Source organism: Drosophila busckii, chromosome 2L (assembly GCF_011750605.1).
Source record: "Drosophila busckii strain San Diego stock center, stock number 13000-0081.31 chromosome 2L, ASM1175060v1, whole genome shotgun sequence".
Classification (NCBI taxonomy): Eukaryota; Metazoa; Arthropoda; class Insecta; order Diptera; family Drosophilidae; genus Drosophila; species Drosophila busckii.
The window spans coordinates 13,151,402-13,169,463 of NC_046604.1; the positions used below are offsets into that span (position 1 = coordinate 13,151,402).

General features: G+C 36.2%; 1 protein-coding gene across 1 annotated transcript; it reads right to left on the reverse strand.

Annotated features, from left to right (window-relative positions):
- Window positions 1–618: 618 nt before the first annotated feature.
- LOC108608371 (phosrestin-2) lies at window positions 619–3,465 on the reverse strand. The gene is made up of 4 exons (XM_017999719.2): window positions 3,218–3,465; window positions 1,142–1,949; window positions 949–1,078; window positions 619–893 (listed from the first exon to the last, which is right to left on the reverse strand). The coding sequence occupies exons 1-4, from the start codon at window positions 3,324–3,326 to the stop codon at window positions 846–848; spliced, it is 1,095 nt and encodes a 364-aa protein (XP_017855208.1). The 5' UTR covers window positions 3,327–3,465; the 3' UTR covers window positions 619–845.
- Window positions 3,466–18,062: the final 14,597 nt, after the last annotated feature.

Sequence of the window (18,062 nt, forward strand, 5' to 3'; positions counted from 1 at the left end):
TTTTAAATGCTAGAAAAAATTATCGAAAACTTTGTTACCAAAGAGATCAATTTTTTTGTATTATTAAGGGTTAAGACAATTTTGTTAAATCAAAGGGATTTTGAAGACTTTCTTGATTCTATGTCATACATCTTTATTGCTACTTTGTTTGTGATCAGTATTTTATGTCCTAGTGTATTTATTATTTTGAATTGCAAGAAATGTATGAAATTTAGTAAAGCAGTTTAAATTAAAATTTATGTATTAATGTATAATTCAAATAAATAGTTGCATATTAAATGAATTGATTTGTTGGCAACGCCTTCAACTTAACTTATATTACAATTTGCTATGCCAAACAAATAGCTAAATGTTAGTAAAATGATAACTCACAGAATTGTTTACAATTGCAGTTTGGTTGCTGCATTTGCTACATTATAAAGCCATCGAAGCTGCATTAATTGCAATGATGGGAACCGCAAGAGTAAATCTTGATGCAAATGTTGATTTTCGCAAACATAATTGCAAGTAATTAAGTCTGTAGCATAAAAGCCAAAGACTGTTGGCAGTGCTGTGGCTGCTGCGGTTGCTAGCAGCAGAGTTAAGCTAAAATGATAATTTTAATAAAATTGCTTGTTGTTCAGTAGCTAAAATTTTTTTTGTTTATTATTTGCTGTTAGCATAAATAGATAGCGCGTTTTTTTGTAATACACATACACACATATTAATAAAATTAAGTGACGACGACTGCAGTTCAGAACAATTTTTAATATACAGCAACATCAGCTTTAGTTTTGGCTATAATATTTGTTTTAAGTATAACATATGCACTTTGTATTGCGTTGAGGTAAATCGTTGCTCATTAATTAGGCTTCAACGGAGGCTTCAGCTTCCAATTGAGCCTTGCGGCTGGGCTGTTAAATAAAGCAAAATTTTATAATAATTTAAAAATTTAGTAGCGCTGCTCACCTTGGGATGCATTAGTATAAACGGCAACTCAGCGCACAGCTCGCCGCCCAAGGCGCCCAAAAATAGTTTAACCTTGACCGCATACGAAACAATAATGCCAAAAGCATCGCGAGCATCCTGACTGGCAATGCTGGCAAAGCAAAATGTAAATGTTAGTGGGCAGCACAAAGTGAAAAGGATGCGCACAACTCACAGCGTGGTGGAGGCCAGTGCAGTCTCTTTGCGTTTGATATCACCCTCAACGGCAATGCCGGCGCGATCGCAATTGGATACGAGTGTGGGCACCAAGTAGATAACCTTCTGCAAACTGCTGCCCGGATTCAGAGGGCAGCCCTCGCTGGTCTCCATATGCGCAATGGTATTGCGGAACTGTCCGTTCTGGAACAGCACCACATCGACGCCTTGCTGCACCATCGCCTTGACTTTCTTCACCACTTTATTCGAATTGTTGCGCACACAAATGTTAACCGATATCTTTTCGCCATGATGATACAGCTGCTTGTCCAGTGTTACCTCCAGCTCAAGCTCACCGGGTGACAGCAAAAAGTCCTTGCGCACCACTGTGCAGGGCTGCATGCCCTGCTTGGTGGGTGCATACTGCACTTTGCGTATGCCCAAGTTAATGGTGCTGCGACGATGCGAACGATCGCAGTCGCTGTCACCCGTAAATATCTTCACAAAGTACTGCACACCACATGGCTGCGATTCATCGCTTGCCTTTTGCTGCAGCACCACCGAAGCGGGCGAGCTCGTGGGCATTTGCATCACAAACGGAAATGCATTGGCGCCCAGTTTCTTTAGCAGGCGCTCCTGCATTTTGCTCAGCTGCATATCCTGCTTCAGCTCCGGATACACTTGCTGCGACACCAGCGTTAATTCCTTTTGGAAACGCAGTCCAATCATTTCATCATCCTCGCGTCCATAGCGAAAGTTGCACACCAGCTGTACATATATCTTGCGATTCTGACGCACATACTCATCGTCCAGCACCACAATGCCATCTGCAAATAAAGAGCATAATTAATAAGTTGCAATCTGGCAACTCTCTGCTCGCCTCTGGACTGTCTAGACACGTGCTCTGGTTCTTATTGCCAGCTTGGGCGTTTGTCACGTAACTCATAAGCAGCTTTGCAGCAATTCGCTTGCCGCTTTAATTAAGCTGTAATTTAATTAAGGCAGACTAACAGGCTCACAAATAAGCTTAATTATTAAATTCTGCTTAAGAGTTGGTAAAACACAATTTGGAAATTAATTTGTTAGCTGAATTTGGTGCTCAGTTCAACAATTAAATATAAAATTATATGACTAATAGCTTAAGAATATTTTTAATTGTGATTGCTGCTTTTTTTAAGCTATTTGTTTATTTAATTAAAGCAGACTAACAGGCTCACCAATAAGCTTTAATATTAAATTGGGCTTGAGAGTTGGTAAAACACATTTAGACAAAATAATTTGTTAACCAATTTTGTTGCGCAGTTTAACAATTAAATATCAAATTATTTGTTTAATAGTTTAAGAATATTTTTAGTTATGGTAGCTGCTTTATTTAAGCTATTTATTTTTTTAATTAAAGCAGACTAACAGGCTCACAAATAAGCTTTAATATCAAAAACACAATTATGAAAATAATTTGTTTGCCAATTTTATAGCTCAGTTTAACAATTAAATGAAAATTATATGAGTTTGAGTACATTTTCACTTATGTTTAATGCATTTTTTTTATTATTAATTTTCTATGTCAGCTACACTTAAAAATTGTAGCTTACACAATTTAATTTGGATTTTAGTTGTTCATCAAAAATATTCTAAGTATTTATAATTGATAGAAACTCCATTTTAATTTGTTAGGCAATTTTGTAGCTCAGCTTAACAATTAATAATTATATTATATGGATACAGTTTAAGAATATTTTATCTTATGAACGGATGAATTTTTCCATTGCATTTTTATCTATGTAAGCTAAATTTTAATATTGCATTATAAACAATTTAATTTGCCTTTAGTTGCTCAGTAAAAATATTCTAAATATTTATTTTCCTAGATACTTCATATTAATTTGTTTTGCTTTTATGAAATTATTTTTTTTAAAAACACGCACAATTAAATAATATGAATAATTTGTATTTATTTTATAACTATATTGCGCTAAAAAAAAAAAAAAAGAAAACTGCGCATAACTTAATGCTAAATTGCAAACATTATTAATTGTAAATTGTATTGTTTCCAAATTTTTGTCATGCCTGCTTGACTTTCAGCTTTTTAATTTACCTATGGGTTCCACTTGCGTTACCGAATCCACAAACTCACGCCTATTCATATAGAGCGTGATCATATTGTTCGGTGAACATTTCTTAAACACTTTGAAATTGACCACCATTTTGCTTAAAGTTTATTTTGCACTAACTGCGCTCTTAAATTTTTATTTGCCCCGTAACGTGCGCACGTATAGTTCGCTTTTGAAATTTCCGTATATTTTATTTTTTGAACTGCAACGCGTTGCGTAGTTCGCTTCGTTTTCAATTAACGCTCAGCGGCAATCCGTCATTTATACCTGGCGCATTGTCCGGTGGCGCAACAAATTCAATTAGCTCGATTGTTGCAACTATTTCTAATTTTCTGCTGTGCCAGAGACTTTGCTAAGGCTTCGACGTTAGCTTTGTCTTTGATATTGACATTGCAGCCAGCGAACAACATAAAATATAAAATACACAAAAAGGAAATCAATGGTAAATAATAAGCGTACAACATGGCGTATTAGCTAATGCTAAAAAATAAAATCAATAAGCTCGTGCTTGGGGTTTACCTTGTGGCCTTTTTGCTTATTTCTGGTATGCAAGTGACGCAAGCATTTCAAAGAAACATGCAACAAGCGATATTTGATATTTTTAGCAACGCTCGCTATTTAATTTAATTTTGAGCAAACTTGTTTGTGGTGCGAGCTTAAAATTTGTGTAGAGCTAAAAATAAACATAAACAAGGTTGTGTAACTTTTCGCGCAGCTTGGCTAAAAGTCAAGGGATTTTTTATTTAAAGTGAACTTAAATTTATATTGTTAATAATTGAATAAAGCTTTGATTCGAATTGATTCGTCAGAGCTTGGCAAATGGTGAAAAGATTTTCATTTAATTTATTTTTATATTATTAACAATTGGCTGTATTTTTTTAATTGAAATAAAATTTATATATTTTTTTATGCATAACTTTCCTCAAAGCTTGATAATTGCTCAAAGGATTTTCATTTAATTCTTTTAATATTTTTTGATTCGAAATAATATTTAAATATTTTTATATGCATAACTTAACTTACAGCTTGGCAAATGGTCAAAAGACTTTCATTTAAATCGAACTTATTTTATTATATTATTAACAATTGACTATAGCTCTGTTTCGAAATAATATTTATATATTTTTAAACTCATAACTTTCCTCACAGCTTAGCAAATGGTCAAAGGATTTTCAGTTAATTTAAATTATTTTTTTGCAATTTTTTTGACTCGAAATAATATTTATATATTTTTTTTAAATAACTTTCCTCACTGCTTGACAAAGGTTCAAGAGATTTTCATTTAAATTCTTTTTATATTATTAACAATTGACTATATGTTTAATTCGATATAATATTTTTATATATTGTATGTGTAAGTTTTGCTATAGCACAAAATATTAATTCAAAATGAAATCTAATTAAATTTAATTCAATTCAACTTGTATTGAATTTTCTGCTGCATTGACGCTTAACTTAAAACAATTTAACGCTCTTAGCCAATAAAGTTGGCTGTAGTGTCTTTTCAATTATGTAAAAATATGCGTAGCTCCGAAACTCTTGGGGGGGCTTTGGCAACTTCTACAACAAAGTGACATTAGCATAAAGTAGGCTACTTAGCAAAGTCAATGAACATAATTATTATACTCCTGACATTAAAAATATGAACAAAGTTGTGTGTGGCCATATATTTTGCTTTATTGTGTGGTCGTGACTACAACCCACACCCCACCCCCCACCCCTTTTACATATGTGTGCTAGGGCTGTTGGGTCCAACAAAACCGACAATGAGGCTCTTAATAATAGCAAAACTTTTGCACTTACTTGACTACAGTACATTGTCTGCTGCAATGGGCGTGGTCGTGTATGCTACGCCTTCATTTAAATGCTTTAGTTGGCTTATAATTGAAGCAAAGTGCGGCAGGCAGTAGATATTATCATATTGCTTGCGCTTCAGTAATGTTCAAATTACAGCTCAAGTGAGCACAAGCACAAGCAGTGCATGTCTAATTGTATGTGTGTGTGTGTGTGTGCGTGTTGGCAAAGGCGTCTATAACGAGGCTTTAAAGTGCTATCAAAATCAATCATGTGCCACACCGAGACCGCAAATCCTGCCAAGTGCTGCAGCAGCGTAAGCCAAGCAGCCTTGAGTGTGAGTCTATAGCTGCTGCAAGGCAAGGACTTGGGGCTAGCTATATATTATTTATGCTTAAGTATAGACTACAAGCAATAGCGCTGAGAAGCAGGCAACAAAAAATTAAATAAGCTCAAACAACAGCAAAATTTGCTGCTAAGCTGCAAAAGGCATAATGATAATACATTTTAGCACAAAAGCTTAAGCTTATAATAATTAGCTTTAAACTAAAGCTAGCTAGCTAATTAGTACGACGCTTTGTATTGAGTGCAACTGCATTGAAAGCCAAGTTGCCATACAGTGAGCACAGCCTTTAACTTAACGCCGCATCTAATTTGCGCCAATTGAATTGACTCGAGACAAAAACGGAAGCCAAATTGCATTGGGCGCAATCAGTGGAGATTGGCACAACACAGTGGGTCAGGCTCAGCTCAGCTCAGAGCTTTGGGCATAGGCACAATTGTGTGTTGCTATTGCTAACAAAATCATTGCACTTGCTGCTGTTGCTGCTCCCGCTGCTTAGCCACTCAATTTGTAGGCCAGTTGCTCGCAAAATTGAGCAGCAGCATTGTCAATATTCGAACGATTATCAGAATCAACGGCACGTAAAATTGCAGTCTCTAACGCAAAGAGAAATTTCTTGTCTTACGCGCATTGTAAACGAAACAAGCCAAAAAGAAAACAACATGCCAAACAAAAATTGGCAACATTGGCGCCAACGCAAATGTCAACAGCAGCAGCAGCAACAACAGCAGCAACAACAAACGGCAATCAACGTTGTCACAGACGCTTCCATTTCCAGTTGCCATTAGTCGCTAGCAAGAAGCTGTCCGTAAGCTCCCACGAGCTCGCACACACAACAAACAGAGAAAACAGAGAAAAAATAAAACACACAGACGAAAATTGAAGGAAACACTGGCAAGTGGCAAGAAATTTGTTGTACATTTTGGTTGAAGATTAGATACACTTGGCTGGACTTGGCTAAATTCAATTTATTTAAGCATTTTAAGCAGCATTTAATTAAATAGTTTTGTTTATAAATTAAGCATAAGTATATGAATTACTTATTAAATATTTCTGTAGTCTGCGTTTGCTTTTGCTAGCGGCGATTTATATTTTAGCAAGCTAAGAAAAAAATATTGCTTAACATTTTTAAATGCACACTTTATTTCTTTAGTCTTTATTTATAAAGCATTAAGTGCAGTGTTACTTATTTTGTTTATATATTTTCTACAGCATTTTATTTTTTATTTGCAAGCAATGCTTATTTATAATTTTTGTTAACTTAGTTTGCTTTTGCTATCAGCGATTTATATTTTAATAAGCTAAATTACATAATTTTCTTTAAACTATTTTGTGTTTTAAATTTAAACAGATATTTATATTGCCTTTATTTTATGCTTGTTTTAGTATGCTTATTTTTTTCTAAACTATATTGTGTAATATTTTTAAGCAACGATTTAGTTTGCTTCTCACTGCTTTTTATTAAAAGTTATGCCAGTTTCAATATGTCTACGATTTTGCAAACTATTTTTTCTTAAGCATATTTAACAATCAAATATATATACCCTTGGTCTAGCAGATATAAAAACTCAAGTGCTGCATGAACGAACTTGGCAGGCAGCGAAGTCTTCGACGACGTCATCGTTGCTGGCCTGACGATGTGCAAACTGGCGAAGTGACAGCAAATGGCGCGGAAACTGTGTACGCCAACGTCAACTAATCGTGGATGAACAAATCTCGCCATATAATACATATACACACACACGCACACACATTACACATACATATGCGTATTTAGAATTTGCAGCAAGCTGTTTGCCCTGCAAGGTGTATGGGGGCCACGGCCATGGGCTTGTTGACGCCACTCAATTGCAATTGTGGGTGGGGGTGGGGCTGGTTGCAACCACAAGGGCGCCCGCCCTTAAGCGTCATGGTCATGCAATCATTGCTTTGACATTTGCATTGATGCTGCTGCCGCGAGTTGCAGCAACTGGCAACTGTGGTTGCTGCACTGCAGATGAGTTGACTTGCGTATACGCAATATTTTGTACTAATTTCAATTTAGCTGCTGCCATAGCGAAATTGAAATATTTAGCCGCTGGCTTATCAGTCGATTTTACATTTAAATTGCAATTCTATTTAGAGTAAGCAACAATTGCATAAATGCATAATGAGCATCATCATTTAAATCATTTAAATTAAACTAAAATATTTTTAAATAAATTAGAAAATTACAAGCAATATTAAAGTTAGAAAAAAATCAATTTATTTGCTAAATAGCTTGCAATATATTTCTATAGTAAATTAATTAATCGATTGTGCAAAGCTTTGAAATCTAATAGACCTTTTTCTCTTATTCAATGTAAATTTATCTACAAAAATTTTAAATAAATTTAAAAACCTACAAGAAATATTAAATATAAAAATTAAGAATTTTTTTGCCTAATTTTTAAAGTTAATTCATCGATTGTGTATGCAATTATGTAATTTAAAATAAAAAAAATTAGTTAGTAGCGCTACAATAAATAATTTAAACACTTATTATTGCTTAACTTGCTGCTGCATTCATTACATACGTCTTAATATAAACTTTAAGCCTAATTGAGTTAAGCTCTCAGCATATTCGTTTTAACTAAAATCTAAATAACATAAAGGCAAAATATCAAAGTGCAGCTAGCAAGCTGCTAAGCTGCCTTTGGCCCCTGCTTATAATTCAAAGCGCTTAACTACTTTTTCAAGCTTAAGCTACTTACTGCTTAACCCAATATTTTATGGCTTAGTTTACTCTTTCGCTTGCATACGCCGCTGACTATATAAATTCCATTTTTTTACTCTCTCTCTCTCTCTTGCGCTATGCATAGCTTACAAAAAGCCAAAGCATCTGTTTATGATACGATGTGCAACAATTTGCGAGGCTACAACACTACAGTAGCTACTGTTGTCTGTGTGTGTGTGTACATGTGTGTACATGTGTGTGTGTGTCCCAAAAAATGTTGTTATTGCAAGCTAATTTCCCATGTGCATGCTTGCTTGTTAAATTGATGTATGGGCCTGACTGTGTGTGTGGCAGACAAAAGTGGCAAGCCATGTTGCATGTTGCATGTTGCATAGCTGTTGCCATAACGGCATACAAAATATTGTAGAAATGGCTGCCAAAGGTGTGCAGTGCATCTATCCGTCTGTCCGTCCGTCCGTCTGTCTCCCTGCCTGTCTAACTCTCGGCTTGCCCCACTTTGGCTTTCAATTCGTTTGGGCTATTTGCGGCAAGTTTTTGACACAATTTTCGTCGATGACATGTTCAATACACAAAGCCTGCGTGCTTAAATTCATATGTCCGTTATACAAATGTGTGTATGCCACATCAAGTTGCAGCCACTCTGCAGCACGTACTTCTCTCTCTGTGTGTGTGTTGCATGCGCTCAGGTGCATAAGTATGAGAGTCCTTATTTGTATTACACTCAACTGTCAATGCTTTGAACTTAAACTTAGACTATGCTAGAGAATTTCTAAAGTTATATTTTAGTTAATAGAATTTTGTTAATCTACCTATACTAAAGCAACTAATATTTTAAAAGATGTACATAAAATGAAAGCATTCTTATCTTGTTTATGTAACAAAATGTTTTGTTGTTGCTGTACAACTTGAATAGCAACAACAATACAATATTAGAAATTATTTAAAAATTAAACAACCTTTGGATGTACTAAACAAACAACCTTTGGTTGTTGATGTACAAATAATAACATTTCGCTTAGAATACACTCAATGCAAACTTGCACGTGGGCACCGTGGGCTCAATGCTCAGCTGAAGTTAAGCTCAATGTCTGCATACATCAATCGTTAGCACAAAATCCACTTACGCTCCACGCGCATCGTACAATCCACATTAAGCTGAGCGCTCTCTAAGCAATGAAACGGCCACGCTCTCATTCGGCCGCAGCAACGCTGAGTGATCCCACTCACGTACTCACTCATCTTACGATGTATAGTGAGCGAACAAAAGGAGCGAAGTAGCAAAACCAACTTACGCTCATCATACGGTGAACTGAGCGCATGAAACGGCAACGCTCCAGTCGCAGCAGCAGCGCTGAGAGATCGAGCGCAAGCGAACAAACGAATGGGGCGAAGCAGCAAAACCCACTCACGCTCATCATACGGTGAACTGAGCGCTCTCTAAGCAAAGCAACGGCAACGCTCTCAAGTTTAGCCGCAGCAGCAGCGCTGAGGGATCGAGCGCAAGCGAACAAACGAAATGCGCAAGCAGAAAAATACACTCACTCTCGACATGCAGTGAACTGAGCGCTCTCTAAGCAACGAAACGTCAACCCTCAAGTTTAGCCACAGCAGCAGCGCTGAGCGCTCTCTAAGCAACAAATCGGCCGCAGCAGCAGCTATGAGCGCAGGCGCAGCAGCAAAGCAGCGACACTTGCATGTGTGGGAGACTGAGTGCATAAGAAGAACGCACGTAGGCCAACTAGGTCAGTTGTGTTTCGACTGTTGACGATGCAGCAAGTGCGCGAGTTAGTAGTGTAATAACAATTAATAATTTACACGTGCTTATTTACAAGCATTCTATGTCGCTGGTTTTTTGACCAAGTAAGTTTATAAAAATTCTACTCAATGCGCTGAAAAACAAATGGCAAGTGTTTAATGTTTGCAATAGCAACGTTCGCTGTGCGTAAGCAACTTGCTTGATATTTTCATTCATATGCTTGCACTTTGCTTGCTTTTGCTTTTATCACTCAATGCTCAACTAACTGTTCTTTGCATGAGTCTCTCTGAGTGTGTCTTTCTTATGCTTTTGCTTTATCTCTCAATGCAACTGTTCTTTGCATGAGCCTCTCTGAGCACTTTTCAGACGTTTTAGTGTCTATTAAACTAAGAGAGATCAGCATTACTACTCTCTAACTCTAATGCGTATCTATTTGAGTGTTTTTGATTTTTCTCAACCCTTGCTTCATGCACATTGCTGATCTACTCAAATATTTTCCTTTACCGTCGGCTGTGCATAGTCAACATTAAATAAATAAATAATACCTATAAACAATTCAAAAAGATTTCTTTCCAACTTTAAATAAAACATATTATTTTTGTGTTTATAAAATTCCTTTGAGTTTTATTTAATATGCTTATTTATTATTATTATTATTTCTATTTATCATTACAGCCCAAATTTACATGTTTGAGCAGGATGTTATCGAAGTTGGTCTTGACCCATTGGTGGCGCCCATGAAGAAGCAGGAGCGCTGTGGCGGTAGCTTGGAGACCAGCTTGAGCTCTTTTAGCTCTTGAGCTTACCGTTACGAAGCTTGAGCAGGTTTGCCACTGCACTTCTGGAGGGCTTTCTTTATTAGAGTCGTAGGTGATCATTGTAATGAACAGCGGATGGAACGCTGTTGATGTGGTATGAGATTGGCACAACTGAAGAAGCTGTTGCAGTATTATGTCCCGCAGTCTGGCACATTGTAAAGGCACGGAGGCAGCAGATCTGGCTGGCTGTCGTTACACAGCGAGCGGCGGCCCAGTTAGCAGGAAGCTGAGGGAATTCGATAAGAAGCTTAGGAGCTTACCACATTGGTAGCGCAGATCATTTAAAGTGTGGCGGATTTTAGTTTATTTTACTATATTTTCCTTGTTATACATTACGTTTATCTAAACTGTTTGATTCTTGCGCTTTGTTACCAATGTGTTTAATTATCTCACAGGCGAGCGCAGGACTTCTTCTACACGATACTCTCTGACTCTGCAGTCGGAATCTACATCTGGGATACCCTAGCTTAACGGACTTACATCAATTCCGGTTTGGCAATAGCATAATTAAAAAGCTGCTCGTTCTGTTTGAAGCCGATGCTGATATCAATTATTTTATTTAAATTAGTGCATTAATTTACTATGTACATTTTTGTATTTATATAATTTTAATAATACATTTCAAGTTTTATTGTATGTATTAAATTTGGTTGAAGTAAATAAATAGCTATTTGAAGTATTTATTTCATTTTAATTATTTGCTGCTCTGCCTGATGTTAATAAAATCGATTTTTCGTCAGAAAATAAAATTTTATACACGAAATGAATGCTTCTTTTTTGGGGGCTAAAGCTTTCAGCTATGGAATTCATCAAACGGTTGTCTTTTTGTTTTTCCCCCCTCGTTTCCTTCCGATTCCAAAAGGACATACATTTTCGAGCTCCTGGGCATCGAATCTATCAAACTGCATACCAGTTATCCAGAATTGCACAAAAATTTCTTGAAATTTTGCAGGGTTGAGTCGCAAAACGTGGCAAAACACAAATGTGCTTTTTATCGGAAACTCCGAACTACACAGATGTCCTTTGGTATACAAGTAGTGCTCCTTGAGAGCTTTCAGAATGTACCCTCGTCGAGAAGGCGAGAGGGAGTCCTTCAGAGCGAGGGGTAAACAAGCTTTTTTCGTTACAGAAATACGCTATATCTCCGATCCTTTGCAGGGAGTCAGGAGAATTAGTTGACCAACGATGCTGATCCAAAGGACTATCGACTGACCAAAGGACATCCGGATCGCAGTTGCGGAGATACTAAGGATTTAGTGTTTTTGGAAAGTTTCCTCGCGCCCTGAGGCGCAAATTTTCTAACTTGATTATTTTTTGTTGTATTTTTATTTGCTTGAAGTATCGATGGTTTCGTGCCTGTGAGTGCAGGAACCAATATTTTGGATATTGCGTTCTTAACTCCTGCGGGTATGCGCCTTTTTGATATGTTGTCATTCACCCAAGTGCTTGGCTGCCTTTGGTGTATGCAGATAGATTTTTTCGTGTTGGCCAATACTAGTGTGTGGTTGTTGTCTTCCGTTAAGGGCTAAGCACTCAGGCTATACGATGAGATATAAATATGTGGCAATATTGTCAGTATTAGGACCGATTTCAAAACTTTGCGTTTAGATTTACACTCACAGCGACGAAACTTCTATCGATCTGCATCCAAAAAATATAGGGTCATCATAATATCCCATCAACTTAGAAAATTTGCGCCTCAGGGCGCGAGGAAACTTTCCAAAAACACTAAATCCTTAGTATCTCCGCAACTGCAAGGACTGTCCGGATGTCCTTTGGTCAGTCGATAGTCCTTTGGAATCAGCATCGTTTGGCACTAATTTCGTCCTGATCCTTCAAAGGATTCGGGAGATATAGCGTATTTTCTGTATACCAAAAAAACTGTTTTACTCGGCTCCTGTAAGGACTTTCGTCCTTTGAGTGGTACATTCTGAATGCTCTCAAGGAGCACTACTTGTATACCAAAGGACATCTGTGTAGTCCTTGTAGTTTCCGAGAAAAAGGACATTTTGTGTTTTTGGCCACTTTTTGCGCACCACCCCTGCCAAATTATTTCAAGAATTTTTTTTTGTGCAATTCTGTTATCCTGGTAGGCAGTTCGATAATACGCTGTCCCGGGCACGGGAAGATACATGTCCTTTTGGAATCGGAAGGATAACGAAGGAGCAGGAGCTAAAAATCATGCAATTTTCCCATACAAAATGTAAACAAAAAAGACTTAAGCAACGAACTTGGCAGCATTTTATTTGAGCAATCCAATCCTATGTAACCCAATAATAATAAGATTGGAATTGTTTTATTTTGTATATAAACGTATTTTTTATTATTTATCAGTTTTGTTACTAAGCAGCTAAGGCTAACAACTAAACACATTTAACTTACATAAATTTAAATGAAGACAAATTAAAATAAATGAATTACAACTATTTTAAATATAAATATAAAAACAATTGCTTCAGTATTTTTTCAAGGAGCATCGTTGTTGCTGTTGGCGCTGACTGCTGATGTTGTCCAGCTGGCTGCGGCTTTTTTCCAGACTGTACACGGACTGTCCTGTAAACGAAATTTAATAAATAGCCGAAGCATTAAGCAGAGACCGCAGCTCTCGTTTTGCATCTGCTTAGAACAAATTCTTAGCGCTTTAAAATGTACAGCTCAAGCAACGGGGCGTCTAAAAGCAATCAAAGAATAATAATAAAAAGGAAATGTACATGCACTCTATGTTTCTTGTTTTTTACCTTTATATTTTATGCTCGACAACATTATCCTATTAACACATTTAATGGAGTCACACACGCGCGCGTTCGCCTACGCGACGACGTTTTGTGACTTTGGCTGCGTCTCAACATAAATCTGAGTAGGCAGCCCAGCGGGAAATTATGTTTGTGGTGGGCACTGTGTGGAGATATATATGGCCTCATATTCGATATTTATGCCTTCTGGCTTACCTTAACGTCAATGGATTTATGCATTGTCTTTAGCACTCTGATTATGGCCTAGACAAAGTTGTTGCGGCTGACGCCGACGCAGCAGCTGCCAACAAATTAGTGGCGGCGCTTAAGTAATCAGCATGATGTACGTGTTGAGTTTAGCACACAAATGACAATAGTCTGCACGAGCTGCACGAACAGCAAACAGCACATAGAGAAGCAAAGAAACCGAAAAATAAATGATTGAAAGTTTTGCGCTAGAAATTGTTGGCCATAACTGCTGAGCCAGGCTAAAGTCGACGCAAAAACTTGGCCGCCTTCAAAAAATTTATGCATTTTGAAAAGTTTGCGACTACACCCAGGGGAACGTTTTGCGCTGCTGCGTGATGTGACTTTTGTTATAAAGCGTTGGGGAGAAATAGAGAAAGAGAGAGAGGGAGAGAAAGAGAGGGAGAGCGAAGGGTGCTGCATAGAGGGCAAAGCTACAGCCAATTTAATAAGTGGGCAATTTAAATAGCGCTGCAGTTGAATATTAAATTACTAAAACAAGTAAATTTAGAATAAATACAAATTTAATATTAAATGTAGGTAATTTAAATTTAAGCAGCAGTTTATGTATTTAAAAATAGATCAATTATATGCCGGGCAGCAGTTAAATTTCAATAAACAGTTCCAAACTGTTTTTTATTCGAAATTGCCACAATTTAATTCTCAATACTCATCGCATGACTGGCAACGCTTCCAAATACTTTTCATATGAAATTGCTATAAGCAAAATATTTCTTGAAAAATTCAGACTAGCCACAATTTAAATTTCAATAGTTTGTAAACTGCCGCATCACATTGCTGGCAAAGCTTCCGCATTCTTTTCATTTGCCATAACCTAATGTTGCTGGCAGTTTCTATTTCTAGCCAACTCGAAGTGCTTTTCTGCTTACGGCATGCAACACACTTATTAAATTTCTCTAAGCTTTATGTGCAGCTCAAGAAAAATATATAGAGAGAGAGTGTGGGATTTTTCTATTACATGGCCAAGCAGTTAAGCTGGGCTGGGGCTGCTTTTGAGTTACAGCTAAATTTTCGATTTAATTTTTGCTTTACTTTTGCGTTCACACTTTTGTGGTGCTGCTGACCGCTCCCCGGGGTAACTGTCAACGTGCAGCAGCAGCAGCAACAGCAGCAACATTGCCGCATTGCCGCTGTTTGTGGCATAGTTTGTGTTCTACTCTTTGTTACTCGTTTGCCACGCAGATATGACCGCAAAAAAGGATTTCTGCTATACTTCAAATCCCTTTTTCATTTTTTTTTTTTTGCTTGCTGGGCTGTAATAAAATTGCTGTTTCTCTGTTATGCTTGCCACATGTGTCGTGATTCAAATGAAATCTTTTACACTATGTGCGCAAATTTTTGTGCTGCTGCTTCTGCTGATTCCTAATTGTGCTGGCTTGTTATTTTGCCAGCAGCTTAAAAAACATTGCTGGGAAAAGCAATTAGTGCTTGACAAATGTGAAGAAAGCTGCAAGTGCTAGAGGCGCCTGTCAAGTTATTTGCTTGAAGACAAAAGCGATTTGTCATGCTGCAATATTTAAGAGTTAATTGTCATTTGGTTTGGTGATTGATTGATTGATAAGTTGCGCAGCATTTAGGCTAAACAAATATTTGCGCAAATAAATAGATGACGAGCGGACTTAATAGCAAGCGAAGCAGCAGTACAGTCGATTAATTAGTTATAAACAAAGTTTTTGGTTTTTGTTTACAGCAAGAATAAATAATAATTTGTTTAAAAACTATTTAAGTATAGAAGGCAATAAAATAAAATTCTGTTGCGTCATTTAAATAAATCTGTGTCGATTTTAGGAGATTGTTTATATCGTTATCCTATCAGAATATAATCAAAGTTTATAGCATGAATCTCACATTTGCTTTGAAGAAATAATTTGTTTAAAAAATATTTAAAAATATAAAGCAATAAAATAAAATTATGTTACGTCGTTTAAATATAGTAAGCCATTGTCTGTTACATTTGAACAGATTTTTTATGTTGTTATCCTATCAGAATATAAGCACTGCAAAATAGCATGAAGCTTTTGCTTTGTGTCTACTGCAAGAAGAAAAAATAATATGTTAAAAAAATATTTGAAAATATAAAGCAATAAAATAAAATTCTGTTGCGTCATTTAAATAAATTATAGCAACGTCTGTTATATTTGGATTTTAGCAGATTTTTAAATATCGTTATCCTATCAGAATATAAACAAAGTTTATAGAATGAAGCTGTTATTTGTTTCAAAGTATGCAACAATAATATAAAATTCTTTTAAGTGATTTAAATAAATTATAGCAACATCTGTTAAAATTGGATTTGAACAGAATTTTTAAATCAGATCAGAATATAAACAAATTTTCACATTTGCTTTGCTAAGAATAATTTCAAAATCTAAGCAATAAAATAAAATCCTATTCAAAAAGCAATTATGGCCATGTCTATTAGCTTTTCATGCTTCTAACAGTTAAAGCGCTTGCTTAAAGCCACGAAATATTGGCTGGCCACTCTGGCCTGAGCACAATAATTTGCTTAACGCAAAGTCAACGCATAATGCTTTCAAGTGTGAAATACAGCCATTTGTTTTTGACCAGCTATGAATCTTGCAGACAATTTTCGTTTCGTTTTTCTGCTTGAACATATTTTTCTTTTTTGCTTGTTCAAGCTCCAATGCAGGCAGGCGCTTGAGTGGCTGACAAACATTTGAATTTATGCATGAGAATGTGAAAGCGATTCCAATAGCTGCTCGGGCAATGTTTTGTTCCATTCAGAATGCAGCACAGCAGCAGTTGAGCTACTCAAGTGTCTGTTAGTTCGTACAAAATGGAGCATGCGGTACCGAAGTTTGTAGCCCCATCAATATGGGCGCACTTGACACATGATGAGCCGGAGAAACAACTGGCCAGAGCAGCAGCAAGCGAACAAATGCACTCAGCTAACAAGGTAAAAGCAGCGCCGCTTGTCTATTAAATAGTTGGAAGCTTCAAATTGCGCATACGCCACCATTTTTACTGCCCAAGCACTTACAGGCTATTTGCCTTGTTGACTAGCACAACAGCTGCTGCTACTGCTGCTGCTGCTGCTGCTGCTGCTGCTGCTGCTGCTCTCATCAATTGATTCTCAACTTTAATGCAGCAGACAGCTGCTCGCTTTTGTTTAAACAAACTATGCAGCAAAAATTGGTTATAAAATGTAGCCCAAGCCCTGACTGGGCATGCAACAGTTGCTGCTGCACATCAATGTGTAAATTTAATCAGTCAACTTACTCAAGTATGCCTGCTGCATCGCTTCGCTTCGCTCTGTAGTTCACCTCAATAGCTATTTTATGTCTGGCACATTGGGCGCTTTACGTAAAATTTAATTAAGTGCATTGGTTTTCCGCTCACTTAAGCTATAACATTGCTGCTACGGCTGTTGCTACGGCTTTTATACAATTTATGTTGCTACATAAAATTTGCTATAAACTGCAATTTTCGAAGCACAGCTTCCAAAAGTAAATGAATTTGTAATAAAGTGAGAGTTAAGCAAGCTGCCGTAGTAGCTGAAAATAAAATTGAATAAAAATGTGTACATAAATTAAAAGTTTGTTGTTAAGTAAACAAAATTAATGCGAATTGTAATTCAATTCTAATTCGAGCTTAAACAAATATTTTGATACACTCGCAGGTCAGTTTAAAAATAAATTTATTAAAAATGTGCAGAGTTATAAATAAGATTTCATATTTCAGCATAAATAATTAAAAGCAAAAACTTAGCTTGAGCTTACAATTATTAAAGAAACTGTATTAAAAATAAATGAAAGTCAAATCGTTTAGTAAACTAACAGGTTCTACATAAAATTTAACAATTAAAAATATGTCAAAGCTTAACAAAAATTTAGCTCAAGCTTACAATTATTAATTAAACTGTATTGAAAATAAAAATAAAGCTTAACAAAAATTTAACTTTCGCTTACAATTATTAAAGAAACTGTATTGAAAATAAAAATTAAAAATATTTTAGTAAGCATTTAAGCACTTAACAAAAAGTTAATCTTTGAAGTATTTATGAATGTTAAACTTTATTTAGAAGCTCTTAGCTTACTAAAATATTTTTTATTTTTATTTTCAATACAGTTTCTTTAGCTTAAGCTTACAATTATTAAAGTAAATAAATTAAGGCATTAAAAATTTTGTGTTATTAACTTTAAAATATTTCTTTTAAATTATAATTAAACGACTGCAAGCTGTAATTAACGTAATGAACTTACTTTGAAGCGCTTTGTGAGCAGCAGTCGCCAAGAGTCGTCGCTTGTTCGATTGTAATCAACAATAGCGAAACCAAAATTTAGTCGCGCAACCGGAAGTCTGTCTTGAAGAACGGAAAGCGGAAACAATTTTCATTTGAGGCCGTGACTGTGGCTGCTTCTCTCGCAGCTGCATGCGACATG

Excerpts from the sequence above, each read along its gene's own strand:
- LOC108608371 (XM_017999719.2), bottom strand. The coding sequence starts at position 3,326 with ATGGTGGTCAATTTCAAAGTGTTTAAGAAATGTTCACCGAACAATATG. Across the intron at positions 1,950-3,217 it reads AACGCAAGTGGAACCCATAG|ATGGCATTGTGGTGCTGGAC; the intron begins GTAAATTAAAAA and ends CTTTATTTGCAG. Across the intron at positions 894-948 it reads TTATACTAATGCATCCCAAG|CCCAGCCGCAAGGCTCAATT; the intron begins GTGAGCAGCGCT and ends TTTATTTAACAG.